The 15,980-nt window shown below is 39.9% G+C and overlaps 1 protein-coding gene and 1 long non-coding RNA gene across 11 annotated transcripts in view; one reads left to right on the top strand and one right to left on the bottom strand.

Annotated features, from left to right (window-relative positions):
• LOC102678757 (glutamate receptor ionotropic, kainate 2) overlaps positions 1 to 15,980 on the top strand; it is a 225,162-nt gene that overhangs the window by 207,369 nt on the left and 1,813 nt on the right. For 3 of the 9 annotated variants that reach the window (XM_031509124.1, XM_031509128.1, XM_031509129.1), the window contains 9 exons: positions 1,332 to 1,553; positions 4,273 to 4,564; positions 5,240 to 5,378; positions 6,057 to 6,194; positions 7,643 to 7,780; positions 9,284 to 9,482; positions 10,520 to 10,751; positions 11,366 to 11,481; positions 12,177 to 12,333. In XM_031509124.1, coding sequence (XP_031364984.1) covers positions 1,332 to 1,553; positions 4,273 to 4,564; positions 5,240 to 5,378; positions 6,057 to 6,194; positions 7,643 to 7,780; positions 9,284 to 9,482; positions 10,520 to 10,751; positions 11,366 to 11,481; positions 12,177 to 12,333 — 1,633 coding nt within the window. Of the gene's footprint in view, positions 1 to 1,331; positions 1,554 to 4,272; positions 4,565 to 5,239; positions 5,379 to 6,056; positions 6,195 to 7,642; positions 7,781 to 9,283; positions 9,483 to 10,519; positions 10,752 to 11,365; positions 11,482 to 12,176; positions 12,334 to 14,310; positions 15,624 to 15,980 lie in introns of those variants that run through there. The other 6 variants (XM_031509127.1, XM_031509125.1, XR_004149996.1 and 3 more) reach the window with 6 other exon arrangements.
• Positions 1 to 15,980, bottom strand: part of LOC116185203 — an 86,402-nt gene that overhangs the window by 36,720 nt on the left and 33,702 nt on the right. The window lies entirely within an intron of this gene.

Here is a 15,980-nt window from a genome sequence, read left to right on the forward strand (position 1 = left end):
ATTACATTACAAAATATGAGATTTGAACGAACGATGATGATAAAGCGCAATTAAGATAATTTATACATACACGTATATATCACACGTTGTTGAAAAGGAAAAAAATATCGTTTTCAGAATTCTTACACATTTTGTATAATATTCCTATAATTAACAGCGTGATAAAACGGAAAAAATCAAATCGAGCCAATAACGAGTCGCGATCGCAATACCTGTATTTTCCTCTTTTTTTTTATTTTTTACTTTTTTTTTTTTTAATATTTGCACTAGCCAACGGTGTCTATACCCCGTCAGTGTTATTATCGATAAAACGCAATTCACGAAAAACAGAAGCGGAAACAAAAGCGCGGACCGAATATAATAACGTTCGCTCGGATAGAAAAATACTCGTCAACGCGTACTGTCGCCTCGACACTACCTTTCATATCGCTAATTATAACGCGTGTAACCGAGAACAGGAGCCATTTCCCTGGCCAAAGCGAAGCAGATGCAATTTGCCGGTGAAAATTCGTATCAAAGCTGATCCGGTAATTATGCAGGTAATGGCAACCTCTAGCTAATTTTGTACGGCTGCTTGACTACGCGCTTGAATTTATCGCCGTGCCGCGATTCGATCGGGTTCGGTTACACAACGATTCGCGCGATAATGGGTAATTTGTGCTATTCGTTCAGACATGGAGAGACCGAGGTTGGTTGGTTACGTTTGGCGAAATGTGATCGTAGGTAATTAGACTCGAATAATTATACAGGATCTGTTATTTTTCGAGGAGTATTCAACACTGCTTTGTTATTTGAACAGAGGAGGCATCGCGTCTTGTTTGAAAACTTGTGATTAAGGGAACGATGGCAATGATGGATTGCCAGATTTCTTCAGTTTATGAAATATGGCGAGAGAGAAAGAGGAAAATACGATTGAAATCATCGTTTGGATGGATCGTTTCATTTCGTATAAAGTTTGATCGCGAGATATACTTGCGATTCGTTGATTAAATCTAATTACAGAATTTCGCGTTTAATTATATGGAATAGTCAACGTGTGATTCATATTGTATTTGTTCGATCAACCTATCTCCTATTTTAACGTTTCCAATTGCTCTAGCTTGGAAATATCGAACTGAATATTTGCCTTCGAAATAATAAAATACGTTTTAAAAAAATATAGAATAAATCTAGTTGACTTTTGGAGACGAAGTGTGAATAATGGAGTATAAAAAGATACGAATTCTGAGAAAAACAGAGTAAAAACTCACCGTGAAAATAATAGTTCTACCAATATCTTTTTTCCCTCCTTTCCTTTTAAAGAACATAATAAAACGTATAAATACTTTTAGGTTGAAATGACAGGGTTGACAGGGACTATCAAATTCGATCATCAGGGATTCCGCTCAGATTTTATCCTCGACATCATCGAGCTGAATAACAAAGAGGGGTTGAAGAAGATAGGGACTTGGAACAGCACGAAGGGAATAAATTTTACGAGGAGTTACAAGGAGGAGTACACTCAAATCGTGGAGAATCTTCAAAACAAGACTTTTATCGTAACGACTATACTGGTGAGTAATACGAAAATTTAAATCCCGAAAACCCGTCGCGTTTAAAACTCGAATTAATAAATTAATTATAAAATAATTATACGATACGGGAAACCATAATATTCACACGGAATATTCGCATCGCGCGTGTTAATAATTCCGGAATTAAATATTACAGATGACGTACCAGATTTATTATAGAAAAAAAATTCTCATAAATTTTTTCTCCCGCGCCTCGCGTCGGGGCGCAAAAGAAAAATCTAGGTTACACGTAAATCTAGGAGGCTGGAGTAACATTCTCGTTATCTCGCTATCTTTTAAACCGAGATTTCTACATTCATAGCCAAATTAATTACCCATTCGTTAATTAAAAACTTTATTACTTAGATTCATTCCTCCTAGATGTATAGATATAGTAACACCGATATTCTTTCTTCCATAGAATACAAATCCTCGACTCTGCGCTTCCGAGCGACACATTTGAATAAACGCGAATTAACAGAAAAATACATACGCGGTTGGATTTCAGGATTCACGGACAGGAATTCTCAATTTTTCAACCCCCGACATTTCAGCCTCGTTTCAATCAACTAAAGTAATTTTCCTCCAATCTCCCCTGTTTCTCTCCTCCCCTGTCTGTCTCCTCCGCTTTCCAGATCCGGATTTAGAAAAAAAAAAAAAAAAAAATTTTTGTTCTCTTCTTCAACGTGCTTCAACGTGGCGACCGCGTAAATCATTCGCGTATCGTTAAAATCTCGACTATTTGTTTTTCTGGAATGAAAAGGAAACAGGAACAGAGACGAACGAACGCCACCCGGAACCGAGAGTAACTTCCTCTTCCTTTTTCTCGCCAACTCGTTAGCTTTTTCTTCTCTGTCTCTCTCTCTCTCTCTCTTTCTCTCCTCTATTCCTTTCCCCTCTCTCACTCTCCGCTTGCTCTTGTTCTTGCGAAGACGAAGGAGAAACCGAAAAGAGATACGCGATTTAATTGAAGTTTTCACGATGAGTCGGCCGGTTGGCTTTTACTTATTCCCGGGCTAATTGCAACGATGAGTAATGCAGTACTCGCGAATATATTAAACGGGCAGATGTTCCTTTTAGAGGAAGAGCGTTGGGTTAAAGGAAACGTCGAATTTCACGGTGAGCGATGATAAGGGGTGGTCGTTGAGGGTTTAAAGAGGCGAGGACTTAACCTTTAATTACTCGACTCAGTACTTGAACTGATTTGGATCTAATAGAAGTTAGAAATCTAGTTATATTTCTGCGTAGACCGCGATAATAAATTTCGAACGAATAATTATTTTTAGATTCGATGAAAAGCCACATGTTTTTTTTTCTTTTTTATAAAAGAATATTTAGAAAGAAACGATTGAGAAAAAAAATCATTTGTTCTTTAAATTTTAATCAAACGATTCGAAAGATCGAATCCTCATATTCTTTCGAATCGTTAAAACGTTTTTCATCTTTAAATAACGTACAGCTTGGTCGTTTTAAAATAAGCGTGCTTTATTTACGGCGATATTAATCGGATTTCTTCTCGAACTTAATTAACGGATCGTGTTAATTTGCCTCTTGAAAGTCGCGCTCAAGTTTCGACGCGCTAATAGCGATACCGATTGTCATTAAATCTGCCATTATTAGATATTAAAAGCTAACGAGGAGCATGATCTTTTTATAGATTTTCCGGAAGAGTGAGGGAATCTTGATGAAATTTAGAAGAAAACTTTCGAGTTACCACGCGAATAAATATATAATCTATCAATTCTAAATATGGAGTTATGTCCATTTTTAAAATGGTAGAAGAGTTTCTTACTCTCTTTTCACAGAATACAACGCGCCGTCATGAAAATCCGCCGACAATATTAATAAATGAACTTTTACAAACTCCTTCCGAGTTTCGTGAACTTTGGTCACGTTCAAGTTTCCTTTTCCCCTTGCGCGTTGCCAACTTTTCAACAAAGTTTTTTTCGAAAAATCGACGCCTCGCCACGCCACGTCCGCCGCATCAATTTGCACGAACCTCCGCCGAAATTCGACGCGAGTGGCGGCATGTAGCTTCGCGCGAACACGCGTCAACACGCGGAATTCTGTGCCCGAAATCGCGCGCGGATTCGCGTAATCACGCGAATAACCCCGCAATTTTTCAACTCTCAACGGGTTATCGTTCACGTTCCATCGATCCTTTCACACGGGGAAAGGAGTCTCGTCGATGCGACAGCTCTTTCGATTAGCGTGCAATATGCGATCAGTTTCAATCCTTGCTTTTTGTATCGATCAGGCATACAAGAAATCGCTCCACAATTTTTTGTATTCGAAATCTCGTTTCCGAATGCAATTTAAGTTTCTCGACGGGTCTCGTTTCTTTACAAGTTGACAGGCTATTCACGATGATTCGTATACTTTGAATTCTCACGACACTGTATACAATATTTTATTGCTACATAAATCGTTATTTAATGTTTTCATTCGAGTACTCGATAATGTTTAATCGATCAGTGAGGATAACGAATCTAACTCCGAGAATAAAGTCGCATACGAAAAAAAAATCATTTCATATTTTTTTTCATACGACCTAGAAACAACCTCTGCATACTCGTTTATTCATAATCATCACTATTTACTTTTCCCTTACACGAATACTCGTATCGTAACCAATTCTATGTATCGCGCGCGAATATATATACGTATCCTGAAAGAGAAAATTCGATTTATTGATCGACGAGCTCATTACCCCATACAGAGCGCCCCATACTGCATGAGGAAAGTCTCGAGCAACAAGCTGGTCGGAAACGCACAGTTCGAGGGATACAGCGTCGACTTGATTTACGAGATATCGAAGATCCTCGGCTTCAATTACACGTTCCGGCTGGTGCCGGATGAACGTTACGGGTCCTACAACAAAAAGACGAAAGAGTGGGACGGTATGATGAAAGAACTGTTGGATCAGAAGGCGGATCTAGCGATCGCGGATCTGACCATCACGTACGATCGGGAACAGGCGGTCGACTTCACCATGCCGTTCATGAATCTGGGTGAGCAGCGATCTGTTTCATCTACGATTCCCTCTTAACCGCCTCCCCAAATTGGTTTAACGATCGTGTTATCCTATATATACGCGAAAAAGGGTTGATTGGGTTTTTTTTCTTCGTTTGTAAAAAAAAAAAAAAAAAGAAAATAATATTCGTCCTTCTCCGGGGAAAGATTCGATTTTTCGTCCGGATATACGGGGAATTATAAACCAACGGGAGCACGGAATATTGGATAGTTTCTCGATAAAGTTTTTCCAAAGGATTGATGTATTTTAAAATACAATTTCATTGCTCTGTTTTATTTCTCGATACCGTCGAATTAATAATATAAAAAAATTTTGTCGCTGGTTCAACAAAAAGATTTGACACGCGGCAAATTGTGGATCGTTGATAGAACAGTTTTGAAGAATTTTTTTAAATGGAATGAAATAGAATGTATTTTAAAATAAAGTCCAACGTGTTACGTGTCATCGAAATTGGAGCTGTCAAATTGGAGATTAATATGGGAAATTTTACTAGGGGGAGGGGGAGGGATTTGAAAATTATTCCCGATATTTTAAAAATTTCATTTCGAGATAAGTTACCCAATAACGTCTAATAAACGATACATCCATACATTTTTCCCACCTCGCGCTCCAATTTCACGATGGATTTACACATACCGTATGAAATTTTCAGGGATCAGCATATTGTATCGTAAGCCTATAAAGCAGGCACCGAATCTCTTCTCATTCCTCAGCCCGCTCAGCCTCGATGTTTGGATTTATATGGCGACAGCTTATCTAGGCGTATCCGTGCTGCTCTTCATACTAGCCAGGCAAGTGAATCCATTTTACAAAAACTCTGATAAAAATATTCTACCGGCACCGGTGAAATTACGAAAAATCTCTGAACCTTAATATGCTTCCATCGTGTATCGGGTATCCGATTTGCGAAATTTGCCAACTAAAAAATTTCACACGCGAAACACTCGTTCCTCCTGCACCAAATTAATAATCCATCGAGGATTAATTTTTTTTAAACATAATTTTCGTAATCACAATTTTCACAGAAATCTCTTCTACGAATACTACGTTGTTACGTTCCATTTAAAAGATCGAGATTCTCTTAAAAAAAAAAAATATCGTAGAGATTTTTGTTAGATTCGCTTTTTTTTTTGTAACTTTCGTCGAATACCTACCTCTCTCGAAGATAGAGAGAGAGACTCTAATTTCACGGTCGACTGTTCGAGTCGAACACGATAGTCCGGTGACGCGAACAAAAGCAACGTAAGATCAGACAAGCGAAGAAAGGGAGACGTACGTACACGTAACGCGTAGTAGTCGTGCATACGTAGTTACACACGCCGACTTGTCGCATTCCATCCGACCTCTTTTTCCCCGCTGTCGACGCGGTTAATCTTCATACGTAAATGGCGAACGAATCCCGAATGGAAGATAGATGCGCATCCGATCTGAAAAGGATTCAGACTGTTGTCTAGAGTTGATCAGTTTAGATTCACCCCGTACGAGTGGTACAATCCTCATCCGTGCAACAAAAACCCGGACCATCTGGAGAATCGCTTCAAGCTGCTCAACTGCATGTGGTTCACCATCGGATCCTTAATGCGGCAGGGCTCTGACATTCTGCCCAAGTAAGCCGTTAGATTGGCATCACGGTCGCTTCATCATTTTTCTTTGTTTTTTTTCTTTTTTTCTTTCGTTTGTCTCTTTCTTGTTTCAATCGTTCCGTTCTACTTTCGACGCACCTTCTCTCGAAATTTGTTTATCGAACTTGTGTGATTTCGTTGTGTACGACAATCCCGAAATTGTCCTTCGAGGCGGGGAACTGTCGTCGATTGTGCGCAAATTGTGCATGCAAATCGGTATGTAACCGGCGATCCACTTTCGTAACGATTTACTCGTTACGAACGGAACGCAGCACACCAGGGTCCGCCTTGTCTTGCGAACGACCACGAGCGGATGAATTATTCAACGAAACGATTTCGTTGGGACCGCTTTCAGATGTTCCATTGCGAATCGATTGTTTCGGGTTTACGCGATGATTGATCGAGAGATTGATCGAGTCGCGGTGCGTAATATTTCGAGGCGAGAAAATCTTGAAAGAAAGATTTTAGAATATTCTAAAGCGTGTACAGTTACAGTGTAACGAAAACGAAACGAGAGAATAACTTGGCTGCTGACTACGATAAGAAATATAATGCCCGTAATGCGTTAAGAAATAGAAGTCGAGTAAACTTAAAAGTAAGAAGTCGAAGTAACGGTGCTAGAATCTCTTTAGAACGGGAAAGTAGGAATGGAAAGTTTTCATTAAACGGGGAGGGGAGGGGAAAAAATTCGATGTTCTCATTTCTAGGAGATTATATTGCGGAAGGAGATTGTATAGATCGTAGATTGCAAGAAAGTTTGACAATTGTCGCGTAAATTGTTCGAATACACTCTCGAATTTAGCCTCTCCTTACAGAACGTGTGCCTTACAGTGCCTAACTGAATATTACGAATTTATAGATTAACGAGGCAACGATCTTCAGACTCGTAATTACATTTTTCAAAGGCGTAAAAAGAGAATGGCACGTAAGAAATTCTCTTTGAAGAGATACATTTCTCCTTTCGATAATATTATTCTGCTAATTGCTCCTGGATTCGCGAATAACAACGTAATAATTACTGTTAATATTATTTGACGGTAGTAATAATTAATTGTACAATTAACTTAATTTAATTCCGCCGCGTTTATAATTTTAAAAAAATATATGAGATAACGAAAAAATACACGCGATATTCTCTGAAGAGGAAAGTAAAACGAGCCAAAGAAGAAGGAGAATAAAAGCGAGCTTAACTATTTTCCTCGAAATTTTCTAGCATATTGTAATATTCGAAGAGAAAAGAAAAGAAAAAAAATAGAATTGTTTCAAAAATTGAGCGATAGATATTCGAATGGCGAACCGGTGCCGGAAGACCGATCGGACGCGACGAATTTCGGGGTCGCCAGCATCGATTGGATGCTGCTCGAATGGTATTTCGCGCGCGTGCTGCGACTCTGAGGTCTAATCCTCTCCCTTCTCCTTTCACGTGTGTGCAGGTTCAGCCCCTACGAGTGGGAGAATCCCCATCCGTGCAACGGACAATCCGAGGTCCTCGAGAACGAGTTCACCCTGATGAACTCGCTCTGGTTCACCATAGGCTCGCTCATGCAGCAAGGCTCTGATATAGCGCCGAAGTAAGTGAAACGAAGAAAACACGAAGGAAAACCAGCCTTAGCAACGTAATGTTTATCTCTTTGTATTTACGTGTCGTGTTTACAGTGGTTCGATCGATCGTTCCGTACGATTCGTCGTAGAAAACGTTATTATTACGAAACTAATGAAAGATTTAAAGAAAATAACTATTCTCGAAACGTAGTTAATCGTTTATAGTCGTGGAAGTTGTGCTGGATTGCGAGATTACGAGCTTGAAATAATTTTGAAAATAATATTTAGATTGAGCTGGATCGCGACACGTCCTTCCTGCTCGAAACTCGATCCGAAATTGAAACTTGATTCGGCAACGATCGGGCGCGACCCGTCAGAGTTCGGAATTCAGCCGATCGTATTCGATTATTGCCGACTCCGTCCGAAGACAGCCGCTTCTATCTCGTATAGAGTATCGAGCAGGAAACGAGAGAGATACGATTCAGCCCGAATTTACTCGAATTTTCCCGAAGTTCGAATACGCGGAACGATTCGCGGAACACTTTTTTTTAATCGCAATTTCATTTTGCAAGACGATAGAAATTTAGATGGGTTAGGAAAGACGAGATTCGGGGCCGTAGATGTTATCTAACGTTATTGTAACGATAGCCTGGATATGCTATATCGTAGGCTTGCTGCAACCGATTACGAAACTTGCCGCCGTGCTTTGCTATCATTTTAGTATTATGTGTCGTCGACAAAAAGGATTATCATGACGGCGACATTTCGTTTAGCGGAAGTTGTTGCTGGTTTGCTAGGTTACGAGTAAAACTAATATTCGCAGAGTAACCCTTTGAAAGAGCTGATAAGTTGATTATCGATCAAGTATCATGATTTAATTGAAATCGATGATTAATGTATTCGCAAAGGAGAAACGATGAAATTTTGAATCGATAGATACGTAAAATAGAAATTAGATCGGGATTTTAGAGCAGCAACAACTTCGTTTCATTCATCATCCAACACTTTCACCGTTCGTTTGGTGAGAGATCATCGTTCGTTGTCTGTATATTTCCTACGATACGGCCCCTATCCTCGAAACGGTTATTGTAGTCTCTTTTTTTTCATATTTGCATTTAATTATTGTTATGCATATACTAGAATCGAAAGATTATTTAAAATGCATGAAATCGTTGTAGCTGATTGTAGAAGCTTGATGTATATTTATTTCTCGATGTATATTTAGATAAAGTAGATATTCGTCGCGTTCAATTTTATCTCGATGACATTATCGCGATGATTACAAAATAGAATAGAATAAAATCACTGTTACACGTTTGTTTCGAAAGCTGCATACACGACTAATATGTATTTCCAACTTCACAATCGATCCTTTCAAAAGCGATACTTGGAATCACGTTTGGAGAGATCGAGATTCGATCTTGGAGCAAATACACGGTTGTTTTAAATTCATATCAGAGAAACGCGTTTCCGATTGACCCACGTCTCCGAAGGAAATTTCCGATTGCACCGGCTGAATTCTCGTTTCCCAGGGCCGTGTCAACGCGGATAGTGGCGGGTATGTGGTGGTTCTTCACTTTGATCATGATTTCTTCGTACACTGCCAACTTGGCCGCGTTCCTCACCGTCGAGAGGATGGATTCGCCGATCGAGAGCGCCGAGGATCTTGCAAAGCAGACGAAAATCAAATACGGAGCTCTCAAAGGAGGCAGCACGGCGGCCTTTTTCAGGGTAAGATCGGATGAATAACTCACGAGAGTTTTACAGACGACCGCGTAATTGTTTTTTTATCAACACGCTGCCGCTCGTCAATATTCCGATACTCCGATGTATATCACGTTCGTAATGACGATTCTTGAATTGTATCATATAGGAAGAGAACGCGTAGAAAGAATCGATTGGGAATTAAAGTTTACATAATTTTACATAATTGTACAATATTCTACGTTAAATGGAATTTGGATACTTTCGAGCGGTAGTGTTACACGTACGTATACACTATTTCCATTTAGCAAGGAACGTGCGTACATACACGTATCGTAGCACGATAAGGTGGTACAAGAATGTGGAAATTGTATCGGCAAATGCCCCACGGGGGTAGAGAGTGGAGAAACGTAGTTTCGCGAGAAACGAGAAGAAACGCGAGAGGAAGAGCGTGTTGCTTGAGGAAACATGGCGGCCATTACTTAACGCTAATTCCCGTTTAATTTCGGTATTATGAAACTTTATTACAACAGATTACGCCCAAGGAGGAGAAAGAACGGAAGCACCCTCGTTTATATAAATTTGTTCTCTTAACTTTTTATCAACTCGTCTTTGCCTAACTAAAACTAAAAAAAAAAAAAAGAAAAAGAAAAAGAAAACAATACGTAATAATAAACTTGTTCCTCCTACTAAATATCACTTCGTTCGCGCGTAGAGAGAGATCTCGATAAATAAACCTTTCTTTAAAGAATTTTTAAATTAAATACTTTTTAAAATACTACGATTTCCACGCGAAATCGAAGGAATAAATAACGAAGGAATACGGTTAATCTTGGAGGAAAGGCGAGAAAATTGCTATAGTCGTGAATATAAACGAAAATTGCACGCATCGGAGCGTATCGATCGTCGCGATGGGGGAGGGGAGGGGCGACGTGATTTCGTCGAGGAACCGCAGGGAGGCGGTTGCGGGTTGCGTAATAGGCCTCCTTGAAGATTAACCAATTTCGACGTTCCATCGTTTAATGGCACGCGTGCTCGACCATGAAATTCCTCGCGTGATCTAGGATTCCAATTTCTCGACGTACCAGCGCATGTGGTCCTTCATGGATTCGGCAAAGCCGTCGGTATTTACAACGAGCAACGTCGAGGGTATGGAACGAGTGATCAAGGGTAAAGGCAGTTACGCGTTCCTAATGGAATCCACCTCCATCGAATACGTAATCGAGAGAAACTGTGATCTTACCCAAATCGGTGGCCTCTTGGACTCGAAGGGATACGGGATAGCCATGCCCCCGAGTAAGTAATTAACCTATCTCGCCGGCGTATATAAACAGCCAGAACGTACGAAATCGTTGGACGGACGGGTCTGTTAGCAGATTAAAGCGCGGTCGGGGTAGTTCATCGAGGAGATAGAGCTGTATTTCGCGTATATTCTTGATTTATGGTCCGCTCGTGAACGGCGTCGAATCGGAAAGATTATTTTTTTCACGGTTCGTTCCATAGATTTATAGGGGAATTAGAAAGATATCGGTCAGAGTTCGTAGTTCGTACAAGTTTCTGCCATTTAAATACAACGAACGCGAGATACGAGCAAGCAATAATAATGTTGTCGATGGATTTTCAAAAGGAATTTTGACAGATCGCGATTAATTTCTATCTTGGAAATCTATCTGATATGTTTTGTTCGCGAATTTCATCGGATTCGTAAGTCGTAGATGCAAAAAAAAATCTCAAAAATTCGAGAAAGTTTCGTTGTTGCAAGAAAATCCAATAGAATTCGATCGATCGAAATCGAACGGTCTCGCGAGGATACGAGGAACGACAAGAGTTGAAAGGAAACTTGGCGAAAAGTTTTCACACCCGCGATAAAAACAAGTTTGGCGTTGCTCAAAACGACCTTGGAACTTCAGATTCACCGTACAGAACGGCCATAAGCGGAGCCATACTGAAGCTGCAGGAAGAGGGGAAGTTACATTTGCTGAAGACTCGGTGGTGGAAGGAGAAACGTGGCGGAGGATCTTGTAGGGTGAGCATGCAAACACTGATCCTCTCTACTCTTTTACACGAGTCGCAGAAATGCACTCGATCAAACATATCCACCAAATTCTCCGATATCCCCTCTAATGTGTATTTTTGCCTCGAGTTTCCACCCCAACAAGTACGAGCCTCGAAAAAAAAAAAAAAGATGGACAGTCATTCCGCAAAAAGATTGTTAAATCATGGCCTCGGTACTGGTGACGCGCCTCTTATCTACCTGTATTATTCCGGATGAATTCCCGCGACTGTTCGTCGTTGGAATTTCTCGTCCAAAACCACCACCAGGCTTTGGATGGAATGACTTGGAATGGAACTCGTTATGCCTGTTGTTTGAAGAATGTAAAAGAAAAAAAAAAAAAATCTCTCTCCTTATTTTTCGTCTCGTAGAGATTTGAAAAGTTGCGCGGTTACTTTTTAAAAGAAGAAAAAAAGTCTCGTCGGCATTTCTCTAGAATCCTCGATGTTCTCTAGAGTGCTCGATTGTTTTTAAAAATCGGAATTTTTTCTCTCTCTCTCACAACAACAAGACTCTCATCTCCCCTTCTCCCTTTCCCCATTTTCTCCTTTCGAAATTCGACCGATACTCCATCTATCAAAAAAAATTCTATAAATTTTTGATAAGAAACTGAAAAATGTGAGAAAAACAAAAAAAAAAAAAACCAAAAATCTCTGTTCTGCCAACAGGACGATATCTCGAAGAGCAGCTCGACGGCGAACGAGCTGGGATTGGCGAACGTCGGCGGCGTGTTCGTGGTGCTGATGGGCGGTATGGGGATCGCTTGCGTGATCGCGGTATGCGAGTTCGTCTGGAAAAGCCGGAAGGTCGCCATCGAGGAACGGGTGAGTGAGGTCAGATAGCACGTCGAAGAGGGCGTGATCGCGCCTGAAGTAACGTCGTCTAACACGCACCTCGATCCCGACGCGATCTACCCAGACATGCCGCGCGAATACATCAGTTGATGTTCGCGCGATGGTGGAGTTCCTCTTTAATGGTCACGGTGCACCCACAAAACCACTCGGGTCTGATTCGTCTTTCTCGCTCGCGTGCGTACGCGTGTGTGCGATCGATGGAGTCACGATGGGAGGGGTCGAAAAAAAATCGAGCAGAATTTTCCGCGAAAAGCTGGTTCTTGTTGGAATCGTAACTGGGTTGCGGGTTAATTCGCGTTTCCGTCCTTCGTTCTTCGTCATCTTATGGATATGAAAGAAATGTGAAAAGATAGCGAGACAAGTGGAGGGGGATATTGGGATGGAAAATTTTTTTGTTCCAGAGTAATTGTTCTTGCTTCGATCCTCTTATAAATCGAGGATACGATGAAAAATTCGAAGTTTTCGATGATGTTTGTATATATGTATATATATATATTTTTTTTTATTTTTTTTTTCTTATCGAGGAATATATGGAATGATATGATCAGATAATGGTGTTGTTCAATTCGAATCCGAGGTAGTTGAACGGTTGGAATTGGATATTCGAGTTACGATTCGAGGAAATGGAAATTGAAGGGTAGAAATGGGGTTACGCAGAGTGTATTTTATGGTTACGAAATGAAAACGCAATTCGTGTGTGATAAATAGGTATCGAAGATTTCGATTATAACGGTGTCCGTGATATTTCAATGGGCGATTGTTATTGGCTAAATGAATTACGTGTAACGAAAATTATGAAAACAGTATAATGATCACAGCGATCTCAGGGCGCTTGAGAATTTTATTATTTCCCGTGAAATAAAGAGGAAATTCGTATACGAGGAATAAAATTCGAATAAATACAAAATATGTACAATTTAACTAAACAGTCTAAACTCTCGTTTTACGAAGACAAAAGTAAGAAAAACCCATTGGTGTTAATTTATTGTAAAACAATAAAGATTAAAAAAATATATATATATATTTCGATTCATCCATATTCAACTTTACCAATGAATATCGCAACGCAATTTTCCAATCTCGATTTTCTCAAAAACTAGACCTCGTACAAAAAAATTTCGTTCAATTTTTTTCAATTTATTCTCTAGAAAAAAAAAAAAAAATCCCATCGTGTCTATTTTCACACGTCATTCACGCGATCGCGCATTTCCGCATCTCAACCTCTTTCCTCAATAGACGAAATCACGAATAGAATTCGAATCGCCATTAGATTAAAAAGGGAGGAAAAATTCCACGGGATCCGATGATGATGAAATTAAGACACGGCTCGTAGAAACTCGAGCGCGAAAACCTGGTACGGAATCTCGCGTGTCTACAATATGTATTCGAGCTGCCGTTTGCGTACGTTCAAGCGGTAGGCAAACAGGCAAGTATTTGAGAAGGACTCGTCCACAAATACGGATATGCAGGTTTGCGCCGGTGACCTCGTGTACTCGTAAGCAAACAATTCCATCAACCGGCAAACGTCTGGTATTGCTGTACTCCTTTGGAGCCCGCGCTACTTCAGAGTAGTAGCAGCAGAATAGTAGCCGCGATACTCCAACCCCGAATAACCCTGAGCTGCTAACAGAAAAGGGCGCGAACGCGAGTCGAGGATCTTAATTGGTCTCTTTGTTGATCGCCTCGAGAAAAATTTTTTGAATCCAATTTATCGTTCGCCTATCTATTATTTCTATTGTTAATTAATTTCGCTTCCGAATAATATTCAATTTTTGTTTATTAGACGGAAAAATCGTTTCATCCATCGTTCGATCCATCGTAGTATATCCTTTTTTTCAAATTCATTTTTTCTCCTCCCAGAGGAAAGGAAATGTTTCGACGCGATTTAATCGATTAGATATCATCTGAGAACGCAATCTTACCCGAGTATTTTCGTGTTCTGTTTTAGAAGCAGAAATCCTCGGGGAAACCGATCTGCGAAGCTTTTACCGATCTACACTAGCGGACGTACTTGTAGGGGTACGGTTGATTTGAACCAAAATAACAAACAAAAAAAAATATATATATATATATTATATATATTTAAAAAAAAAAGGGAGTGAGAAACGAAACGATAGAGAAAGAAACAGGCACACCCAAAACTGATTCCTATGCCCGAGAAAAGCGTATCTGACCCGACGGACCTAAGGAGGAACTCCACCACCAGTGATCGAGAAAATTGTGTGAGAACATTGACAGAAACAAACTGTAAAAAAGTTGAAACGAAACGAAATAATCAAAAAAACAAAAAACAAAAAAAAAAAGAAGGAGCAACGATCCTCGACCTTTCCAGTTTTTTTCTCTTACCCCCATCTCGAAAATCTCGACAATCTAAATGTTATGGAACACTAGCCAATCGATATATATTATCGAATACGGTGTCGTTGGAATTTCATTAAGCAGAGAGAAAGAGAGAGAGAGAGAGAGAGAGGAGGAATGAGATCAAAACGATAAGGAAGGAAAAAAAGGGAACGGAAAGAAGAAGAAAGAGAAGAGAATTCGAAAAGAACGTTTGATTTGGAAAAAAAAAAAAAGAAAGATCGTTTTCTTTTCGTCCGCAACCTCCCCTAATTAACGATGGTGAAATGGTGCAGATATTGAAATTGGAAAGGTCAACGCGTTTGCCATTTGCTCATATCAAACCTTTTTAGATTAATTGACGACCGACTTGAAGCCTCGCAGCGAGATGGAAATGGTATCTCGGACGGATTGTTGAATGAAAGGGCAAAAAAGAAAGAAAAAGGATAGCAAAAAAATTATAGACGCGGCGTGGCTTCTTTTTTTTTTCCTTTTCTAATGGACTCTCGCCGCGATCGCGACTGAATCATCGTGCTATTACACAGTAACGAACTATTTACACACGAACAATCACCGATTTTATACCGACTAGATTAATTAATGTATAGCGTCAGATTGATAACATTTTATTGTATGTACATATTGCGTAGCTCAAAGGAGTGAATCGATGCTTCGCGAGGGAGCGTGCACGCTTATTTCTAAACGAGGGACGAAACGAGAATAATAAAAGATACGTAAGCAGAAGTGAAATATGATGGAACGGCGAGCCTGAATATCGAATTAAATGGTGTATATAAGAAAATTTTTCCAATGCACACCGGAAGCAAGCCTGCACACTCCTCGGTGATTGAGGATAAACTCCGTTATTTGCGATAGACGATATTCTATATGTCTCGATTCGTATATAAAAAAAAGAAAGAAAGAAAGAAAAAAAAAAAAACTTTGTACGATAAAAGAAACGATAGGAAAAGAGTACACAAAAAAAAGTGATCGCAATCGATACGTAGGTGTTAAAGAACGTTAAACATGTTTTTTGGAAAGGATACGCGCACGACGTGTGACAGTTTAGTATGACATTGTTAGTTGTGTCGCAATGTTTCTTGCCTCTCTTTCTCTCCCGCCATTGGATACGCAGGAGGTGAGCAACTCTTTTCTACTATTGTCTCTATCTCTGCTACTCGTTGTGTCACAGCACTGGTCCGATCGACGGATGATCGTAGAGCATGAGATATATTTTTTCCCGAACGAACGATACTTTTTTTTTTTTTTTTGTCGCGTTCG

The sequence above is a fragment of the Apis dorsata genome, unplaced genomic scaffold (genome assembly GCF_000469605.1).
Source record: "Apis dorsata unplaced genomic scaffold, Apis dorsata 1.3 scaffold_127, whole genome shotgun sequence".
Classification (NCBI taxonomy): Eukaryota; Metazoa; Arthropoda; class Insecta; order Hymenoptera; family Apidae; genus Apis; species Apis dorsata.